This window comes from Phyllostomus discolor, chromosome 10 (genome assembly GCF_004126475.2).
Source record: "Phyllostomus discolor isolate MPI-MPIP mPhyDis1 chromosome 10, mPhyDis1.pri.v3, whole genome shotgun sequence".
NCBI classification, from domain to species: Eukaryota; Metazoa; Chordata; class Mammalia; order Chiroptera; family Phyllostomidae; genus Phyllostomus; species Phyllostomus discolor.
This window is the reverse complement of record NC_040912.2, coordinates 68,761,880-68,783,680: the sequence shown is the minus strand read 5'-3', so window position 1 is coordinate 68,783,680 and position 21,801 is coordinate 68,761,880. Positions and strand designations below refer to the sequence as shown.

The 21,801-nt window shown below is 38.2% G+C and overlaps 1 protein-coding gene across 2 annotated transcripts in view; it reads left to right on the top strand.

The window, feature by feature from the left end:
* The window catches only part of FAM3C (FAM3 metabolism regulating signaling molecule C), a 49,754-nt gene that overhangs the window by 12,418 nt on the left and 15,535 nt on the right, over nt 1-21,801 (top strand). For both annotated transcript variants that reach the window (XM_028525696.2, XM_036010852.1), the window contains exons 2-5: nt 520-574; nt 5,533-5,637; nt 15,249-15,278; nt 15,943-16,066. In XM_028525696.2, coding sequence (XP_028381497.1) covers nt 562-574; nt 5,533-5,637; nt 15,249-15,278; nt 15,943-16,066 — 272 coding nt within the window. In that variant the 5' untranslated portion in view covers nt 520-561. The remainder of the gene's footprint in view (nt 1-519; nt 575-5,532; nt 5,638-15,248; nt 15,279-15,942; nt 16,067-21,801) is intronic.

Here is a 21,801-nt window from a genome sequence, read left to right as displayed (position 1 = left end):
TCTTTTTTTTTCTTTTTTATTTAAGATTTTATTTATTTTTAGAGAGGGAAGGGAGGGAGAAAGAGAGAGGGAGAGAGAAACATCAATGTGCGGTTGCTGGGGGCCGTGGCCTGCAACCCAGGCATGTACCCTGATTGGGAATCGAACCTGCGACACTTTGGTTTGCAGCCCGTCCTCAATCCACTGAGCTACGCCAGCCAGGGCTCCAAAGTTTCTTAATGGATGCATAATCACTGACAGTATTAAGGCATTAGCTCCTCTTCACCAACCTGATAGCTGGTTTCCCCTCATTTGTTTATTCCCCTGGGAGCTGGGGGACACAGTGGAGGACCCAACTCTCCCCTCAGTAGCTTTCCTGGTCCAGTAGCCGGGACACACCCAGTCATGAGAGTTTTTTCATTAGATGTCAATATCTTTAGAATGTCATGATACTTAGTTTAATAAATACACTTCAGATTCAATCTGAGAAGGAATGTTCCTTCTAGACCTAATGCTGTTTGCCTTTTCTTTTGATTTTAGGAACTTTTTTAATGAAAAGTGCCAAAGACTGAAAAACCAAACATGAGGGTAGCAGGTAAGATAAATATGTCCATTCAGTAGAAATAATTTTGCTTCTTGTGTAACCTGTTTGGAGAGGGTAAATAATCTTTTTCTGGGTCAAATGCAAAGCTGAAATGTAACAAGCTAAATCATTATTTAGACTCTTTACTTTTTTATAGTTGGCAAATCATAAATTGGACATATTGTGAGTGTTACATAAGTGGGGGCACTTTCATTGAAATTATTTATGTTAAATAGTTTAAGTTATGGTTTCAGTGTTCATGTTCTTATACATTTAGCTTATTTGCCTAATAATATATAATGTCCATATGAAGAACAATTTGACAACCTTGGGGTACTGATTTTTGTTTTTAATATATAATGTCCATATGAAGAACAATTTGACAACCTTGGGGTACTGATTTTTGTTTTGGATAAGTTCTAGCTTGTTAAGGAAAAGGAGCTGTAAAGTTTAAAAGCTTAAATTTTCCCTTTGGATATACATAAATTAAAACTAGTGTATGTAAAGGATTCAATAATGTGTTTTTGCTTAAATGACTGTACAGAGTGGGGCAGAAGTAGGTTTTCAGTGGCTAGGACACAAAACAGAGTTTATTCTTGTATTATTATTTATTAATTATTGTATTATTTTCATATGTACAACTGTAAACCCACTTCTGCCTCATCCTGTATTTACTAATTCAAGTTCAATCTTCCTAAGTGAGATTATGCATAGAGACATCTGTTCCTTAGGCGGCATACTGAGGAAATTTAAAAATACTGCTTGATGTCCCTAGCATTAATGTAGTTATCCTTAAACTTAAAAAGAATAGATCCATAATAACTAGAGGGGCTGATGACCTACCTCTTCCGAGTGAAAATAAGTGTGGTCCTAAAGGCAGTATACACTTTGTGTAGAAATTTCTGTTAAGTTTGTATCCGACATAGAAGATAACCTGTAAATCCTCAAAATCAATTAGTCTTTCTTTTATCATCCTCTCACCAGCAAACAAATGATTTTCCTATGGGGGTGTCTCTTAGAAGAACCTAAAATCAAAGTGGGAGGGCAAATAAGTCTTTCTACAGGTGATTAAAAATCATGATTGTTAAACAAAGATAACTGGGGGGTGTTTACTAATGCTTTTGTAGAAATTTGACTTGGTCATAGACTTACAAAAACATTATTTTTTGAGTATATAATAACTAAACAAGAATATTTTCAGAAACCAAGAGCTTGTTTGTAGCTTAAAAAACAACAACAACATGTTTAATGTCTTATGTTTTTTAACAAAAATATTATCTTTGGATATAGCTGGACTATGATTACATATTTCCGGATGATTTTAAAAGTACATTATTTAATTAAAAATAGTTACTTGAAATAATCAAAGCAAGTTTCCCTTTCTCACATAATTGTACATTCATTCTAGTTGAAATTAACTTTGTCAGCTAGTCCATTTCCCTGATTCTGACAGTTAATACCAAGGTTAATTGATAAGTAACTATTCACTGACTACTTATTTTATGTGTGGCACTGTTCCTAGTATAGTTCTTCAAGGGATTGCTTTCAGTGAATGAATAAGGAAGATTTGCTGTTAGTTTATTTCTTTCAAACTAATTAATCTTTTCTAATTTAAAAAGATCCTTGTTGCTTTGAAATGTGTTATGCTTTTTAGTTGTTGAAAAATAGGGTGTACCCAGATTAGTGCAGTTCATGGCTAGAAGGAATAGGGAACCTCATGGAAAGCTATGAATGAGAACCATGGTGTGGCATTTGTAGGCCCCTTCAAGTGCAGAATTGGATGGTAATCAGCTCTGGAAGAGACCCTCTGTAACGGACATTCGAGAACTCTGATGTTACGGGGGCTCTGCTAGCCTTCACCTGCCTACTTCTCTTAGCGAACATCTGCTTGTTCTGTTACCAGGTGGTTTCTCCACTTCTAACTTTTCTCTTCCTTGGAGTGTGTGTGTCCTCCTAGTCCCTCTGATGGTCCAATATAAGTGACTGTGCCTTGGTTTAAGACTCAGTTCTACTACTGACAAGTTGTGTGAACTTTGGAAAGTGGTCTAAATTCTTAGTCTTGTTTCTCTTATTTGTAAAGTGAAAATAACTATCTTGAAAAGTTGAGAAGAGAGATTATGCTTATAAAGCATGTAGCTCTGCAGTAGTCACTAAAAAAATAGTGTATGTGTGTACGTGTGTGGTATGTATATGTCTGTATATGGATACCAGAAGGTATCCAGCCATGTAATATGAAAAATAGAGACATTTATTGAAGAAGATATGAGGTACAAGAAACATTTTACATAGGACAATGACGCCTCAGTCCCCTTCAAAGTAGGCACCTTAGGACCTCACAGAATTCTCCCAGTTGTCATCAGCTGCCCCGTCATATTTTCTTGAATCTCATTGATGGTCTGAAATCTCTTCCCTTTCAAGGATGATTTTAGTTTTGGGAAAAACCAGAAGTCACAGGGCATCAAATCTGGGCTGTAGGTGGGCTGAGTCACCTGGGTGATTTGATATTTCATCAAAACACTCTGTACCAGATGTGATGCATGAGCAGGCACATTGTTGTGATGAAGCTGCCAATCACCAGTTGCCCATACCTCTGGCCTTCTGAATCATCTGAATAGTTTCCGTGGAGGAATGTTCAAGCTTAATGCAAAATTTGATGCAGATTTGTTGCTCTCCTCACTCAGTCATTTTGAATGCAGTGGTTACAAAGAACACATGCTCAGTCAGTGGCATCTGCCACCCCCACTGACTAGTATAGTGAAGTCATCATTGTTCACACATGCACATTCCAGTCCACTCCTTGGCTGCCAGGTTACATTGGTCACACACAAACGATTCTTATACTAACAATGGTTGGACTCTTTCTGGATAGACCTTCTTATGTATATATGGTGTATATAGTTTGTTTAGTGTATATTCAGGTGCAGCTTGGTATTGAATCTAGCCTAGAGTTTCTATATTTTATAAACTTGATATTTTAATATTTCAATCTTGAAAGGCAAGGGTTTCATCTCTCTGCTTTAGAGGGCAGGGAAAGGTAATCTCTAGTTGCACTGGCCCATGCTTGCTAGGAAATGGGATATTAACCTATCATGAAAATATATAATCTTCATACCAAGGGGTCTTAAATGATCAAGAAGGAATATGCCACCTGTTACCATTCCTCTGTGTAGGAAAGGCCTGTTGAGAGTAGCACTATGTGCCAGGTACCCTGCTAGATCCCGTGGGGAGAAGATTTCAAAGCCTCGTGGAACTTCACTGTCTTATGTACTACAGATATAGGCAACTTGCAGTTGCTCTTGAAACGAGGAAGCTCAGTTTTGGGAGGGGAGAAGATAGGAAACGGAAGTGGGTTGAGGTTGATAAGTTCAGTAGTTAGGTTTTCTTATTGTCACCTCATTTCTATATTTAGAATGTTTCTCAGCAGAAATAAGCAGCTCTGAAACTGCTGCCTCTCAGCGTCCTCGGCCTTTTGGAGCATCCTCTGTTCATTCCTTCCCCTCCTCTTGAGGATGTAGTCTTCATCTCTTTAGATTCATGGAATTAGACGAGTATAGTGCTTTTTTATTCTTCCTTACCCAGTAAGTTGAGTTTCAGTAGTTTTGGGGAGAATGTAGTAATTTGGGGTTCGAACAGTGTTATGCAGAGTGCCAGGCTGTGGCAGGACCTCCGGATCCTGGTCCCTGTGCTGCCTCTACAGCATCTGTAGTCTGGGGCAGCTGCCTCACCTCTGGACCTTTGTTCCCTTAAGGAGAATGAGATAACTGATGATATTTTCTACCTCTTTTTTTTTCTTTAATCCTTATCCAAGGACACACTTAATGATTTTAGAGGGAGGGGAAGTGAGGGAGAGCAACATCAATCAGTTGCCTCTCCTATGCACCCCAGCCAGGGATCAAACCCTCAACTTGGGCATGTACTCTGACTGGGAATCAAACCTGAAACCCTTCAGTTTACGGCATAACATTTCAACCAACTGAACCATGCTGACCAGGGCTACCTCTTTGGTAGCAATATAAATTGAACTTTAGGTAAGAGAGAGTGATGGAGATTGGACAGGGAAATACTCATATTGTTCCTGAATAACCTAACAAGATGGCTATGAAATCTGTAGGGTCAGAGGAAGATGTTTCCTTTCTGTCACCTTCCGTTTCCTTTCCTGTCTTTTACTTTTGCTTTCCTAGATTTACATAGTTTTGGAGAAAAAGGACACATGATGATTAATATTAAGCACTTAATTAGTTAATAGGAATGCTAACTATTTGTAAGGCACTCAGAAATGGTTAGAGATATAAAAGTATGGAAGACCAAGAGTCTGCCTTCATGGAGCTTACCCTGTAACCACATTGTGAACCACCTGTGGTAGGAGCTGGATGAAGTTGTGTAGGAGTGGGAAAGGCCTGTCTTGAGCTAGGTATCAAGTGTGAGGAGGAATACTTCTTTCTTCAGTATACCAGGAGCATACATGCACCTCAAGAGAAAGGTCAGTTGGTGATAGGACATTTCACTTGAGAACTCCCTGTTAGGGGACAGTCTGCTCTGTTGTGTTAGTGTCTGCAGAAGGTTCAGTGTTTGGTGTCATCCTGGATAGTACTGTTGCCCTTCGTAGTTGGAAGAATTAGGGATGGGTTTGCCAACATACCTAGGGACATTCTTCCATCAGCCACAACCCTTTGTGACGTCAGCCAGCATTGCTGGCAGGTCAGGCTTCCTATGTAAAAGCAGGCAGGTGACTCAAGCAGTGCTTTGCCCAGATTGCTAGCCAATCTGATAATTCTTTGATCAGGAAAATCCTTTATCTTGATGGATATTTGGTACAATTTTTGTTGTAACTCAAGCGAAATTAAGTTCAATAGATAGAAAGTAAAAATTGGTTAGTCTTAAAACTTTTTCTGTAAACTTATACTCTTCATTGAAATGTTATATAATAAAAGTCCTGTGGGCTCATAAGCTCGTTTCTGCCCTTTACCTAGGTGCTGCGAAGTTGGTGGTAGCTGTGGCAGTATTTTTACTGACATTTTACGTTATTTCTCAAGTATTTGAAATAAAAATGGATGCAAGTTTAGGAAGTCTATTTGGTAAGTTCCATTTTTTTCACTTTCTTAAATCTTGTTTTTGATGTAATTGTTTCTTTACTACTTATCAACATTGAGTCACTACTCTTTAGTCTGTTTAGAAAAGCAAATGTAATTATACCAGCAGGCATGATTCATTAGAATATTATAAAATGCACAATAGAAAGTCTTAAAATTAATTCAGTATAAAACATAAATCTTCCATTCAACATTCTGAATACATTTAATGGAATCTATTTCATACATGCTTAGGGTCATTATTCATTACATTCTAAATGTTCATTCCAGAAGGTACCACACACTGTTTGAGTTGGCTGCTAGAACACTTGGAACCGAACCTAAACCTCAGTTAAAAAGTGGTTAGGAGTCATGATAATGCATTTTAAATACCAGCCACGGAAATCTATTCTGCTTTTTTACCTTTATTTTCCTTCTGCAGCATTTTTCTTTTTACCAATTTATTTAATGCTATATTGTAAACACTCCACTATAAGCTACCTTAACTCAATTTTTAACAAAATATTTACATTAATAAAACTAAATTGACATTTAAAATGTTTGCATAATTTCTGGCAGTTGCTGAAGGTATTAAAAAATTGCTTGAAAGGTGAGGCTATGAAACCAATTAACAGTATTTTGACCTAGTAGGCAGAAAGTGGATGAAACAGCTTTCAGATCTCTGGAATAATGAATTTTGTTTTTCATAAATTAGTATTTGGAAGGAAACCACAAGACCTAATTCACTTCCCCTTACATCTGGCTTCAGATGTAAGGAGGGAAAATTGGGAGAACTGTAATAGCATAAACAATAAAATATTTAAATTTAAAAAACACTAACGGGAAGGCTAAGCACCAAATTCCTTAGTTATCTGTGGGACTTGGGTATTAGGTAAGGGGACTTGAGCTTTATGTTTTATTTCTTTAAAAAAAAGGAAACAAAAAAACCCATCTAGAAGCAAATGTGGGAGTGAGATTATAGATGATTGTTAAATTTCTTGTTATATTTCTTTATCTGCTTTAATGTTTGCACAAGATGCTTTGGGCAAACAAATACAATGATAGAAAACTGAAAAAAAAAACAAACATATATCATTTTTCTATACCATTCTATAATCTCTAAAAAATATACATGAAATTACAAGTCAGTTTAATTGCAGCAAACTTTTATAAAAGTCTTTTCAACGTTCTTCTTCCAATATATCTAAAACTTAGTTTTGAAAAAGACAAGAAAAGGAAAACAACAATATTTGATAAAACACCAAAAAGAGTCATCAAGGCTACCATGAAAAAAATAAATATTCTGTAATAAACATATTTTGAAGTTCATGTAAAACAACAGCAACTACAAGAAGACTCTCTTAAACCAGTGCTTCTCAAGCTTTGCTGTCAAAGGAATTGCCAGGGAATCTTGGCAAAAGCAGGTTTTGAATGATTTTCTGGGGTGGGGCCTGGGAGTCTGAATTTCTAACATGCTCTCAGGTAGACCTGAGGTTCCTGTCCATGGTTCACATTCTGAGTGTCAAGGCTTTAGACAATTCAGATGTGTAGTCATCAATTTCTGTATAAACATTTTTAGGTGACTTTCTTACAATGACTACTTAAATGTACTTCCTTGTGTTGCACTAAATTCTGCCTTTTATACTCCCAGGTAAATAATAGCAATTCACTTGCTTCTACCTGCTGGAGTTCTCTTCCAGATTAATGATGTCACAAATAGTTAAATTGTAGTCATACTCCTTCAGGTCATCTTTTTATCTTAAGTTTTTATCTTATCAAATTAAGGAAGCTTCCCTTTCAATCACTTCTGTTAATGTAGTGATTATTCTTCTGAACTGTCTGTTTTTCAGCACAGGTCCTAAAATGAAGTATTCAACATAGATTCATCATAGAGTAGTTACTGCAAAGTGTAGTGAGCCTTGACTGACTCCTTCTTGTATACGGTATTTCTGTTACTACAGAGGCCCAGTCTGGTGGCCTTGGAGAGTGAGCTGGTTCCAGTTGCATGATGGGGCGGAAAGACACTGAAGGCACTGAGGACTTGTTCAGTGTTGCTGAGGAAAGAGTGTGTATAACTAATTCTTCTAAGAAAGGCTGATGATTAAGGAGGAAGATTATGGGATGGTAGTTTGAGGCAGGAACAAGTTGAACATTTTTTTCTTTTTTGAAGTCATGGAGAGACTTTCATTTGTCTAGAGGCCTTGGACAAAGATTCAGCGAATTACAAACTGGTGGAGATTGACAAAAAGCAGGATCCTTGAGAGAAGGAAGGCAACAGGACCATTGGTACAAACAGAACTTTGGGGAAAAGGCCCAGTGTTTTCTGAGAGAAGAGTCTGGATGAAGCCAGTGTTTACCCTAGTTGGGATCTTCCTGTCGAGCCTGTCGATGGTGACTCTTTCTGTCACCATCAAAGGGGTTCTTTCTCTCTGATATCTGCCTATCTCACCAGTGCCAGAGTCACTAAAACTCATGAACCTTTAGTACTGCCGATTACCAAAGGATAAAATCTACACTCCCTGCTCAGCATGGCATTCAGACCCCCCAACCTACCTCTGCTTCTCTCACCTGTTCTCTGCTCCTCCCCATCTGTGTCTCATACTCACTTTGCCAATCTGCACATGATCTAGGGACACAAATCCTGCCCTTTCATGCCCTAGCCACTGCCCTTGCCCTGCAGATGCCTCACCCCGCACTTCTTTCTCGTCTCCCTTCATCTGTTCATCTTGTCCATTTTCAAAACTGCATCAATGTTGTCCTCTTGATAGAAATTGCATTTGAACCTCCCTTTTCCCTATTAGAGTGTATTGCTCCTGTTTCTGTACTGTTTGTCCTAATGCATAGTAGTTATATCTCAATTGGACACTGGTTTTATTCTGCCTCATATTATAGTTTCTTTTCTTTTATCTTTTTTATGTATTTGTTTTCTCTTACCAGGTAATAAATCTTGAGGGCAATAATACCTTGATGCTTCACCCAGCATCTAGTGCTGGACCCATAAATAATAAATGCTGATTGAATGGGAAATGAATGTAGGTAATTGCGAATTAGGAGTTTTAGATGGAAAAAGAGTATTTCCAAAGTGGGATTCATTTAAAGCTGTGTTAGTTGAAAAGCTGCTGGTCATCAGCTATGAGCAAATGCTGAGCCCCTTGAATTAGGAGAGTTGTTTCTCTTCATTTTCATTTTGAGTTTTCCTGGTGTTGGAACCTGCAGGGTCTCATAGTATGTGTTTGAGCTGTTTGATTGAGGCATTCTTAGGGCAAGTGGTTGATGTTGTTGTTGTAACTTAAGTCATACACCATATCCACAAACCTGTCTTGGATTCCAGTCTATTGAGCTGGTGAAAATTTAATTTGTATGGTTATATTTTACTTCTCATTTCAGAATAATGGAGCACAGATAGAGATACAGTTGTTTTGCCATTTGTTTAGCATCTGACAGTTTACCCAATGGTAACAAGTTTAACTGGACATTAGGATTGTTTCTAAAGTCAGTATCTAGGGAATCATGAGATTAACTGTGTGTCTTTTTTTCAAAAAATTAAAATTTTTTAAAATTACAATCAACATGAAATATTTCATTAGTTTCAGGTATACAACATATATATATATATATATATATATATATATATATAAGTGATTAGACATATATAACTTATTCACCCTGGTAAATCTAATAACTATAGTTCTTTTGGTGGTGAATATTTCCATTTTTTCATGTTGATATAATATCTTAATAGTTTCATTAATTTAGATTCAGGTATATTATATAGTACTGCTTTAGAAAAATAAAATTAACTTATTTCTAGAAAGGAAGAATGAAAAATGTTGCATACAATTAGTAGTTGAAATTATCAAAGTAGATTGTGATTTTTTAAAAACAGTTTTTAATAAAACTTTTTATCTGTAGATTCACAAGCATTTGTAAGAAATAACACACAGAGATTGTATATACTCTTTACTCAGTTTTTCACTGAGTAACATCTTATAAAACTATATACAGTGCCCTGGCTGGTGTAGCTCAGTGGATTGGGCACAGGCTGCGAACCAAAGTGTCGCAGGTTGGATTCCCAGTCAGGGCACATGCCTGGGTTACAGGCCATGACCCCCAGCAACCACACATTGATGTTTCTCTCTCTCTTTCTCCCTCCCTTCCCTCTCTAAAAATAAATAAATAAAAAATCTTAAAAAAAAAAAACTACATACAGTGTCACAACCAGGCTGTCAGCATGGGTGCTGTCTGCCAGTCTTAGTTATGATTGCGATTTAATGTAGTGTTAGTGTTCAGGATGGATACTTAACATCTGTTGAATGTAATGAACAGAGTCCAAGTTATTTTTTGCATATTACTGCAGTACTTAATGTTATATTGAATTGATTTATTTTTACCCTTTCAGACTTACCATTGAAATAGTATATACATAAATTACTTCACATTACTAAAAACTAAAGTATAAAATAATTGTCTGATTTCTTTAGCCTGACTTGTTGAAAGACATTCATTGATGAAAACAAATCAGAAATATTTATTGTTATTGTTCCTTGAAGTGAAAAGTTATATGTGTTGAAAGAAATTAAGAATTAAGGCTATCAAGATAGTTTGAGGAATAAAAGTTGCAGAAAAGGTAGGATTTGTGTTTGTGTGCTATACTTATGTGCTGCATGTGGGAAATAATCCTGTTTTATTTATGAAAATTAACCCTGTTGGCTTCCAGGTGTTAAAATTTTCAGAATTGCAGGGCTAGTCGAGGGCTTTCAGTGTTGATGAGTATTGGATAAAAAATAGTTTTCATCTGGAAAGAAAAGTCTTTCACATTGTTGCATGGGTCACCAGCCAGCAGTGACCACAGAACGCTGCGGATGGCTCGCCGAAAACATGCGAGAAAGAACATGCACAGAGACAGACCAGTTTCTGTGGGGAAGTAGGGACGAAATGGCCACCCCCCCTAGTGGGGAGCGTGCCGATTTACCGTCCATACCTGCTTTTATTGGGCTCATTTTGCATAATAATTCAGGTAAAGTACAGTACTTATCAGGGGGAAGTAAGGAACTATAGAAAACAAGGAACTCTGCTGGTCTATTGAGTCGGGGTCAAAGAGCTGTAAGACTTTGAGGAACAAACTAACTTCCTCCTTGGACCCCTCTCATTCAACTGAGAGCATTCTAAACAAAGAAGGTTTCACAGGAATTTACATGTTCTTTCTTAGGCATGATCACCCGGGGAATCCGCCCTTTTCAGCACAGAGCTACACCACCCTGTCATTGTTTCAGGCTTAGCTGGAGCAAGGGAACTAAGGCAATAAGGAGATTTTCTCCCAGACGATGAGAACTCAGGCTATGTCAAAGCCGAGGAGCGAGGGTCCGTCACCCCCTTTTGCTGCAGCGCCCCAAGTCCTTCTTTTGGGGGGCCTCCCACGTGATCGTGCCTGTCTTAGGTCGTTCCCCCCGTGGGGAATCTTACCCGTCTTTGGCTAACCGACCAAGCTTTTTGGGGTTCAGTTATGAATAAAGCAGCAGAAGCAGCATTCCTGCCAGGGAGATAAGCTTTTGTCTCCTTGCTGGCTTACGGTTCCAAGGGCGTTGCCTTAGCCTAGGCGGGGGGGGGGGGGGGGGGGGTTCAGCTTCTGATACCAGCCAGGGCGGTTCCCAACATCACATGTTTCTTTATCTTTAAGCATCTCCCCTTATACACAAATTAAATGGAGGTAGTGTTATTTCCTTAAAAGCCAGATCATTAAGAAACTGCTTTTTCCAAAGTTGTATGTATCCCAATAAATTTTTTTGAACTAAGTAGCATTTACTGTTTTTACATTTAAATTTTATAAGCAAGCTAATTTGACCATTTTCGAGGCTCATCCCTGGTTTTCCTTCTACCTCCCTTTCTTCAACCAGTCTCTTCTGAGCACTAGGTGCTTATTGGTGCCTCAGCCCTCTTTTAACTTTATACCCTCTCTTTGGGTGGCACCACTCAGTCATTGGCTAATTTTCTAGTTATATTGGTATCCTAGGCCTCTAGACTTTGCCACTTGGATCTTCTCCAAGTGTTTAAAATTATCAAGTCCAACACAGAACTCACTGTCCATCCACCACTCCCATCTCCTCACTAGATTATAAACATCTTGAATTCAGAGATGGTGGTGTATGTATGTATGTTTGTATGTATTTATTTTTGGTTCATGTGAATGAATAAACGAATGCTTCTAAAGCTAAACATCTGAGGGACAAACTTGATTCTTCTCTTTCCATCATCCCTCTATCTGGTCTATTCTCAAGTCCCATCAGTGTTGCTTCCTTAGTTGTTCTGGACCTGCCTACTTCTTTCAAGCCTACCTTCATGGCCTTTGTTTGGACTGCTACCCTTTTCTACCTGGACTACTTCAGCAGCATCCATGTGGACTCCTTGTCTCAGGTCTTAAACCCTGTACAGTCTGTCCTACACTTGAAAGTCAGAAAGCTTGTTATGAAAACTCCATGTCTTGGCTTTCTGCTCCTGGCATTACTAGCAGTTTTTGTACATGTAATCATAAGGCCTCAGACATTCTCATTTGTGGGGTGGTGCAACATGAGTTTGGGTGCTAGAATGACATACGGCTTTGGAAACTAGTTCTGATAATTACTAATTATGATTTAGAACAAATCAAATCTGTAAACCTCTCTGTTCTCATTTTTTTCTCTTTAAAACAGGGATGATGCTCAAACCAATAATATATGCAGAAGTGTTACTGAACCCAAACAGTAGGGGGCGTCCCATGACTCACCACCTACCAGACAAATCTCCAAAAATGGAGTTCAGTGGAAAAGAAAAAAATCTTTAATTTAATGGCAAGCTTCTGCCTAAAATACCCGGGTAACAAAAGTAAGGGGAAAGGAAAAGTCAGAGTCGGTCATTATAACTACTACGTAGGTTCAAAAACTGAAAACACAAGAATAAAAATCTGTTCACAGTGCTGACTGGTATCACAAAGGTCTTTGGAAATAATGGCAAGTTTCTGCCTCAAAGCCTGTTTCCTCTGAGACACCCAGAGAAAAATCACCCTGTTACCCTCTGCCAGCTCAGTTCAAGGTTGCACCAGGAACCTCTTTCCCCACCCAAAAGTATCATGAATGTAGGCGGCTTACTTAGCTGGTCTGTAGCTGCTGTGCAGCTCTAGGCATCTTTTGAAGTGTCGGCCCCTAGGTCTCTGGGCACAGGCCTGCTGGAGACCGTTCACACTAGCAGGGGAGGGGAAAGAACCAACTGCCTTTTTGCTTTCCAGTGTGCTCTGTTTCCAAAGTCCTCTCCTAGAATCCCATGCACCGAAAGCAAGTGGGAGTGCTCAGCCTTCCAACCAGTGAAAGCCTGTGTCGGCCCTGTTGGCTTTTGCCTGCTTCTGGCCACTATGTTTGGCAAGAGGGGGCGAGGTCTCCAGTGACGCTTGCACAGCTCAGGCCCCTCCCCCATTTCCTGCGGGTGTGTCGAGTTAGAGAAGTACCCATGGTCACTCACACGGAAGCCCAGCTTACATTACGCTGTTCCCATCCTGCCTCATTTCCTCTAATCTTGCTACCTCGAGTTAGGAAGACCACAATTCCTGATTTGAACAACGTTCCCCTGTAAGAAGCTTAAAACCGGAGCCTCATGGTAAACGTGTTTGTTCGGGACAAAGTAAAATGGACAATTTTTAGTTCACATGTTGTTAGTCAGTGGTTGCTAATAGCCCCATGGGTTTTCTCCTTTTCAAAAGTGAGTACACTAGACCAGGTGATCTCTTTAGTTATTCGTCCCTCACACTTGTTACATAATTAAGGAAAAGTGACATAATTAACAAAATTGAAAGCACAAGCCCCAGTACCCTAATTTACTAACTGGCCAGTTTTTTGTTTCCTTCAGGTCTTTGTATCCATGAATATTTTTAATGCAGATAAAGTTTGCTTCCTGCTTTATTCCAAATGCATTAACATTTCCTATGTTACTGCAGTGCCTTTACGACTTCAGTCCTGCAAAATATTCTGAGTGTTCTATAGAGTTAATGAGTCTTTAATTACTTGGTTATTTTTCTCTTTTTAAACATTATATTTTTAAGCTTTAACTTTCTGTTCTCTAGTTTGAGTACTGGACTTAGATACAGGAAATTCACAATCATCCAAAATAGTACAGAAGTAAAAACTAAGTGTTTATAGTCAAACAGCTGGCAAACATTTATGACACTGCATACGTTTTAGCCGCCTCAGGAAATCGCTGTCCACAGCGCTACTGATGTTCTGAACTGTAATCCCTGGGTGAGGGTCAGATGGTAGTGCTTTTAAAAATCTCTAAGTGTAGATGATCAGATTAAAGTCTGGGGAATTCAAGTTAAGATTTGATCAGAAGATTTTGGCTTCCTTGAACTGATAAATTATAAAACTCTTAGTAATGCCCTTTATTTTTTTTTATTATATACAATATGTTTCTGTTTTTGAGACAAACTGTCTGCAACCACCATCCCTCTTGTGTTCTTCCCACTGTCCAAATCTCCTAGCCTAAGCACTGAGGTAGGTTTATGTATGTACTGCAGGGCTTTATGTGCATATGTACATAACACCATAAAGCAGCAGCAACTTTTAAACACCCTAATAGTCACCAACTATACATTTAAAGCTATTTAAAAGGAAGTTTGAAGTACATATGATACCACTTAGATGTGGAGTCTGAGAACAAACTCAGAGAAACAGTAGAATGGTGGTGATCGGGGGTGGGGGTGGGGGAGTGGGGGCCATGGCTCAAAGGGCACAACTTCCAGTTACAAGGTTAACAGGTTGGGGAATCTCATATACAGCCTGGTGTTTGCAGCTATTAATACTTTATCATACTGTGATACATAAATGTTGCTAAGAGAGTAGATCTTAAAATAGTCTTCTCACAAAAAGAAATGGTAATTATGTGATGTGATGGAAGCAGTAGCTGATACTGTTGCGATAATCATTTTGCAGTTTATAAATGTAGCAAATCAGCAAGTTGTACTCCTTAAACTTGTACAGTGTTAAGTGTCTGTTATATCTCAATAAAGGTGAAAACATAAGTTAAAAAAACTAATGGTAAGTTGCCATGACCTGTGTGGCTCAGTTGGTTGAGCATCATCCTGCAAAGCGAAAGGTGGTTGGTTCAGTTTCCCCTCATGGCACAAGCCTGGATTGTGGGTTCAGTCCCCAGTCGGGGTGTGTGCGAGAGGCAACTGATTGATGTTCCTCTCTCACATGATGTTTTTCTCCTTCTTTCCCTCTTCCTTCACCTCTCTCAAAAAAATAATAAATATTAAAAAATTAAAATAGTGGTAAGTTCATAGAATAGCTTTCTGACTGGGAATTAAGTGTATAGTAACTAAAAATAAAATCAAAATGTAAACATAAAATGTTCTATCTGTAATAAAATACTACCAGCCATAGTTTCTTTACTAATTGATTATACTGAATTATGTAGCCTAATGTTACTTTCTCACTGTTTTTCTAAAGTGATATTCATGTTTTATTCATTATATATTGAGCAATATTCAAACACTTTTATTTTTATAGGTCTGTTAGCTCTAAATATGTTTTAAAAGTAGGTACTTGCCAGTAGCCTTATTCCTTCTAACAGATAACTTTTTTTTTTTTCCTTAGCAAGGTCTGCATTGGACACAGCTGCACGTTGTAAGTATTTCATCCCAATAATTTGCAGATGGTGTATTTTGCTTTCCCCCCGCTTAGGCACATGAGAACTCACCTTCAAACACTAAAGATAGTTCAGTGTGAGCACAACTGATGTAGACATTGCTTTCTGAAGTTACAAGGATGCTATTTGATCGGATAGCCCAATATTCTTGGTATTTACTCATAATGAATGTTTTGTTTCATTAGTGTTTTTAGCTTCAGTATGATTAGTACAGAAAGTGTGTAAAAAGAACTAGTATGTGAGCAGATTATTCAGTGATGCATTAGGCTTTTTAGTTTGCAGCCATTTGTTCTGCATTTATGCTCTGAAAATGCAGAGTGACAGTTCGAAACCTACCACCCATCCTGAATTCAATAAGTAAACAAAGATAATTAGGTAAAATATATTTACCCTCATCAAGATCATATTATTTGGTTCATTAATGTCAGTTATTAGCTTGGTCCCTCAGTGCTTTTTGTTTTGTTTTGAGACTCTTGGAAAGCCCCAGGGGTGGTGGGGGAGGGGGGAATCCTAGGGTGTGTTTTATCAAATGTAGATCTTGGTGATTTACATAATTCCCTTGTGGTTTGAAATTTGAAATAAACTGATTATAGAGTCTGTTAACATTCTTTTCTTTTAAAAATTCTACTTTTTCCCCCAAAGCTACAAAACCTCCTAGATACAAGTGTGGGATCTCAAAAGCTTGTCCTGAGAAGCATTTTGCTTTTAAAATGGCAAGTGGAGCAGCCAATGTAGTGGGACCCAAAATCTGCCTCGAGGACAATGTGTGAGTATTTATCCATTTGGAAGTATAAGATGTGCTATAAAGTTACAGCAAATTGAACCAGAATGTAGTGGATCTTTTGAATATGCATTGGGCATGCTTTTACTGAAGAAAAGTGATTTCATTTTCTTGATACAATTTTTCCCTTGCCTTTAAGGAATGGGAAAAGTGCTTGAATTTCATATTGAAAAGAGTGACATAGAGCAGTGGTCACCCAGTTTCATGGAGAGATGAGGGGTTTTCTGAGTGAATTCTGTAGATCTGCGCTGACCCATATGGTAGCCATAGACCCATGCTTTGATTATTAAATCACAGGACAAGGATAATTCATGTACATTAATTAAAATTTAAACTCAGTTCCTTGGTCACACTGGCCACGCTTCAGGTGCCAGCAGCCACATGTGGCCTGAGCCTGCGGCTGGAGCAGCGCCGAGAGTGAGTGTGTCCGTCCCTGCAAAGTCCTGTTTCAGCGATTTTCATCCCTTTTCACCTCATGGCACACGTAACCTAATTACTAACATTCTGTGGCACACCAACAAATATATTTTTTGCCTGTCTGACAGAAAAATAGGTATAATGTTGATTTGCTCACACCAGCTCTCTACTGTGTTGGCTGTTGGCATGTTTCCATGCCAGGCTCATTTGACAGGCTCAGGGGAAAGAGGTTCCTGACTAAATAGTCAGTCAGGTAGTGCATAGTTGAAAAATTCTTACACTCTGGTTGAAAATTGCTGTCCTGTGTGATAGCTGTGCCCTTGATAATGAGCACTTTATCTTACAGACCAGCACCTTTCATTCTAAATGTTTGAGTGCTGCTCGTTGAAGTGTGAAATGACCCAGTAATCGCCTCAAGCCCAGCGTGGCTCAGGGTGGCAGCAGCGCTAAGCTGAGTGGCTCCCTGTATCGAGATGCTCTGCAAAGTATAGTTTTTAGATTTTTTCAGTCTCCTACCTCAGTGTCAGTTGTCACTTGTTCACGTTCCTGCTTCTGAAATCACAAAACCTTCTTTTAGCTGGTTTCCTTTTAATCTGTTCTTGCGTAGAAAATTAGATATATGAGCTTATTTAGGCCTCATGTAAAATAATAAATATGCCATTAATAATGAAACTAAAGAGTGAGGTAATTTTACAGATAGAGGGGAGGAAACTAGGCTCTTTCTCTGAGAATTTCATTTGTCTTTTCTTTTTAATAGAGAAACTTTTAAATATTTACCTCAGCCCCTTTTCCAGTTAGCTACAGGTAGGTTCCATAGCCTCTTGTAATAATAATACTTTTCTTGTAAAATTAAAGGCTTGAGCTAGTTGAGCTTTAAAGTCCCAACTCATTTGCTTTTTTTCCCTTATGCTAATAATAATCCATTGTTAATTCCTTGTCTTCTGATTTCTCATTATAATAATTCTGTTTTACTGAATTATGTAAAAAAGCACTTGGATTTTAGTTTGTAGATCTTACCTTAAATAATACTCTTCCTATTAACTTAAAATGTTCCCATTTTCTTATCTTACTTTGTTTGGCTAGAGAGGCTGCAAGTTTGATTCTGAAAAAGAGTAAGAAAATTTTCTTAGCATTCCTGGTGCATGGGATTGTCTTTGCAGATTTCCCCTGCCCACCAGAAGTATGTAAGTTTTAATGCAAAGAAGAGAGATCAAACTCTTTACTACCAGGTTTTCTACATACAGATTATATAGGCCAAAAAGAAAAAAAAAGTATGTAGGCAGTGGAGTCTGGTAAAATAAATACTGGGCTCAGAGCCAGGGTATTCTAGTTTGTGGGAATGTCATGTAGAATTTGTGTTTTAGTTTCTCTTACTGTAAAATTGAGGCAGGTCACCTACTCTTCCTTATTGTGGGAATTGTCCCACCGTTCAAATAATTGATGGGATTCTATAGCAAGGCCTTGGTCATGAAATCGAGTCCCTGGTAAAAGACTAGCTAGACATCCCCAATGGATAAACTTCAGGGACCTGTACTTCTTCCAATACCTTCCGTTTCTGTACTGAAAGTTTTTCCAACAAAAAGATTAAAGAAAGAGTGTGAGTTTTCTTAGCATGATTTATTCACTTACTCATCACATGATTATTGAGCATCATCCCTGCTGTCATGGGCCTCACAGCTGGTAGGGGTGGTGATATCTAAGCCAGAGACACATCATAAGCTGTGCAGTTGCAGGGTGAGTGGATGCAGGACTCAGATGAGGTTGAGGCGTCCTACTTTAGATTGAGTTGAGGAATAATTTCTCTAACAGGATGATGGTTAGCCTGAGAACTGAAGGGTAAGGAGGAAGACAGCCAAGTGAAAAGTAGGGGAAGAACATTCTGGACAGAAGGAAGACATGCTCAAAGGTACTAAGATGGGTAAGAGCTAGAAAGGAGTGAGTGAGAATCAGGCCAGAAGTGAAGGGATTAAGAAGTACAAACTAGTAGTTACAAAATAGTCAGGAGGATATAAGTAAAATATAGGAAATACAGTCACTAATATCATAATAACTGTATAGTGCTGGGTGGGTACTGAAAATATCAAGGGAACACTGTGTAAAGTATTTACTTGCATACGATTGTCTAACCACTGAGCATACACCTTACACCAGCAATTTGCAGCCAGTGTGCTGCAGGAATTTTTTAAAAATTCAATACTCGACTATTGAAGTCAGGAGCACTGACCTCTTTTCCCTTAAACTGTGAAATAAAAAACTGACAACAGCTCTGGCTGGGTGGCTCAGTTGGTTGGAGCATTTTCCCATACACCAAAAGGTTGTATGTTTCATCCCTGGTTGGATCCATATGGGATACAACTGATTGATCTTTCTCTTTCACTTTGATGTTTCTCTCTTTCTCTCTTTCCCGGGCCTCCCTTCCTCTTTTTACCTCCCTCCCTCCCTCTCTCTCTAAAATAAATATGTCCTCGAGTGAGGACTTAAAAATTTTTGAAAAAGATAACAGCCAACACAACAATAGCTGTCCAGTGTGAATGCCTGATCTTGAACCTGAAATATATGTCATATAATAGAGTTGCATCTTATTGGGCAGGTTGCACAATAAGGTTGCATCTGATTGGTTAGTTTTTGGTATCAGAAATCCTCATATACAAGTATAGGCATCCGATTTTAATTAAAGTCACTTTGGATCAAAAAGGGTAGGTAATTAATCACTACTATTATTTTTTGTAAATCAATCAAAATTATACCTATTTTTTGTCACATTGGCAAAAATATGTTTTTGTGTGCCACAGAGTTTCAGCAATTAGTTTGTGTGTGCCATGGGATGAAAAAGGTTGAAAATTGCTCTAACCAGTACAAAAATGCAATTGAAAGAAAAAATAAAGAACCAGGCCAGTAGGAACTTGTAGGCCTTGCTGGTAAGGACTTAGACTTGGGGTATGTTTCTGAGTGAAATGAGAAGCTGTGGATGGTTTTCAAACTCTGGCGTGACATGATTTCACTTTTATAGAAAAGCAGTCCTCTGACTGCTGTGTAAAATGGTTAGAGAAGTGGGGTAGGGAAGTGATTGGCCTGGCCAAGGGCTGGCTGCCACGGCTCTTTGACCCTGCCCTCCCCGCCCCCACTATCGGCAACAGACTTTACATGTTACTCACTAAAATATGTAAGTAGATACTAAAAATGCATAAGTAGGTATTTTAATATTTTCCTACATGTGTTCTGAGTACATGCAACTCACTTCAGAAACTGTTAGTGTTTCTCAGTAGGGGTGATTTTGCTCCCCAGGGAACTTTTGTCAGAATCTGGACACATCTGGGGTTGTCACAGCTGTGGCAGTGTACTTGGGGGGGAGGGGCCAGGAGAGCCCCTCCACATGAATTGTCAGGCCCATAAAATCGACTGAGTTCTAGAAACCCTAATACGGACAAAAGACAATAGTTACAATTAGGGTCGTGGTTGTGGTTTTAAGGATAAGTACATGCAGTCAAGATATATATTATAGAGATTAAGATGCATTTCATTAGTTAGAAACACAAAATTCTGGGTATAAATATAAGGTGTCAACACCAAAAATTGTACCTTTTTTTTTGTATAGAGAACCCATAGAACTTATGTTCAGGATGTAGCTTTTATTATGGACATACACTCATTTGATTTCAGTTTATAAAAGCTGATTTTAGGAATAATACTTTACCTTTTATTATATAATCTGAATATTTGGTATAGGAATATATAGCTGATTGTTTTAAGAGATTTCTATTTTTTCCTGGGGTCAGATAATATTTTTTGGTTGTGAGGGCCAAGAAGTAAAATCAAGAATATTATGCAAGTACCTGTATAATTATTTAACGTGTGACCATTTAAAAGTATAAAAGCCACTTTAAACTTGTGCACAGTAAACTAAAACGTGCACACGAACACACACACGTACACACACAAACTCCGCAGGTGGCTAGATTTGGCCCATGAGCCGTAGTTTGTTAAACCCTGCTCTGAACTAATTGTCTTAAGAAGTAGTACCTAAAACACATAGTAGGTATTTAAATCAACTATATCCGAAGATGTACTCTATCTATAGGTTTTATGATCATATGATCATTTTCTTTAGCTTTTTGCCTGGAGATAAGGAGTGGTAGGGGAGTGGGAACCTTCGTATTCATGAAGGATAAAAGGAAATATTTCAACTTGTGTTAGTAAGAGTGACGACTAAGCTTTATATGTTTAAAAGTCTTTGATTACATGTTTCCCTGATTGAATTCAGTTTCAAAAATTGGTAAGCTGCTGCCCTCTTGTGGGAAGCCCATGTTACAGTGCTTCTTTGTTGCCTTTTTTTCTTGGCTCTGTGATAGACCCCGCAGCGTAGGGGTCTAGCTGAAAAGACCCCGCATCTGAAATGATGTATATTTGGAGAAGACGCTGTGACAGCTATTAATGTAACAAGTTAATCACAGCTATTGCCTATTAATAATAGAATTAATAATAGAATTCACTTACATATTTCTGAAAGGAACAGAACAAATGCATTTTGAAACTCCCTCTTTTGTTGAGCAGAATCGTTGGGCCCACCTCAGGACTGGTCTTGCACATACATAAAAAGTTCTGTGCCTTATTACATGTAAATTTTAGAAAATGACAAGTGAAATCTTGAAGGCAGATAGGCAACTAGTATGGGTAGATAAATAGTTAAATGATATTAACTTTTTAAAAATCAAATTTTTACACTTTTTAGTTTCTTAATACTTTTGAAATGACATTGTAGAGTCTTTTTTAACTTTTTGTTTTGAGATAATTATAGAAATCACAAGAAGTTGCAAAAATATGCAGAAAGGTCCTGCATTCTCTCCACGCGGGTCGTTCTTATGTCATTATACTGCAGTATTGGCACCTCAGAATTGGCATTGGCGCAATGTGTGTGTTCAGTCCTGTGCCATTTATCAAATGTGTAGACCCATCTAACCAACACAGCAATTAAGATACAGAACTATTTCATCCCCATAAAGATCTTTCTTACTACCCTGTTATAAGTCACCCCTATCATCACTGACCCCTGGTGACCACTAATCTGTTTATCATTTCTGTCATTGGGATGTTTTGAGAATGTCATAGAAATAGAATCATACAGTATGTGACAATTGCGACTGACTTTTTCCACTTGGTATGATGCTCTTGAAATACTAGTGCACACTAATAACCTGATCCCTCTTTTTTTTTTACTGCTGAGCATTGTTGTTTGGTGTGGATATACCACAGTTGGTTTATCCACCACCTCTTGTCTTCAACCAAACAATTCCAGTTGTTTCCTG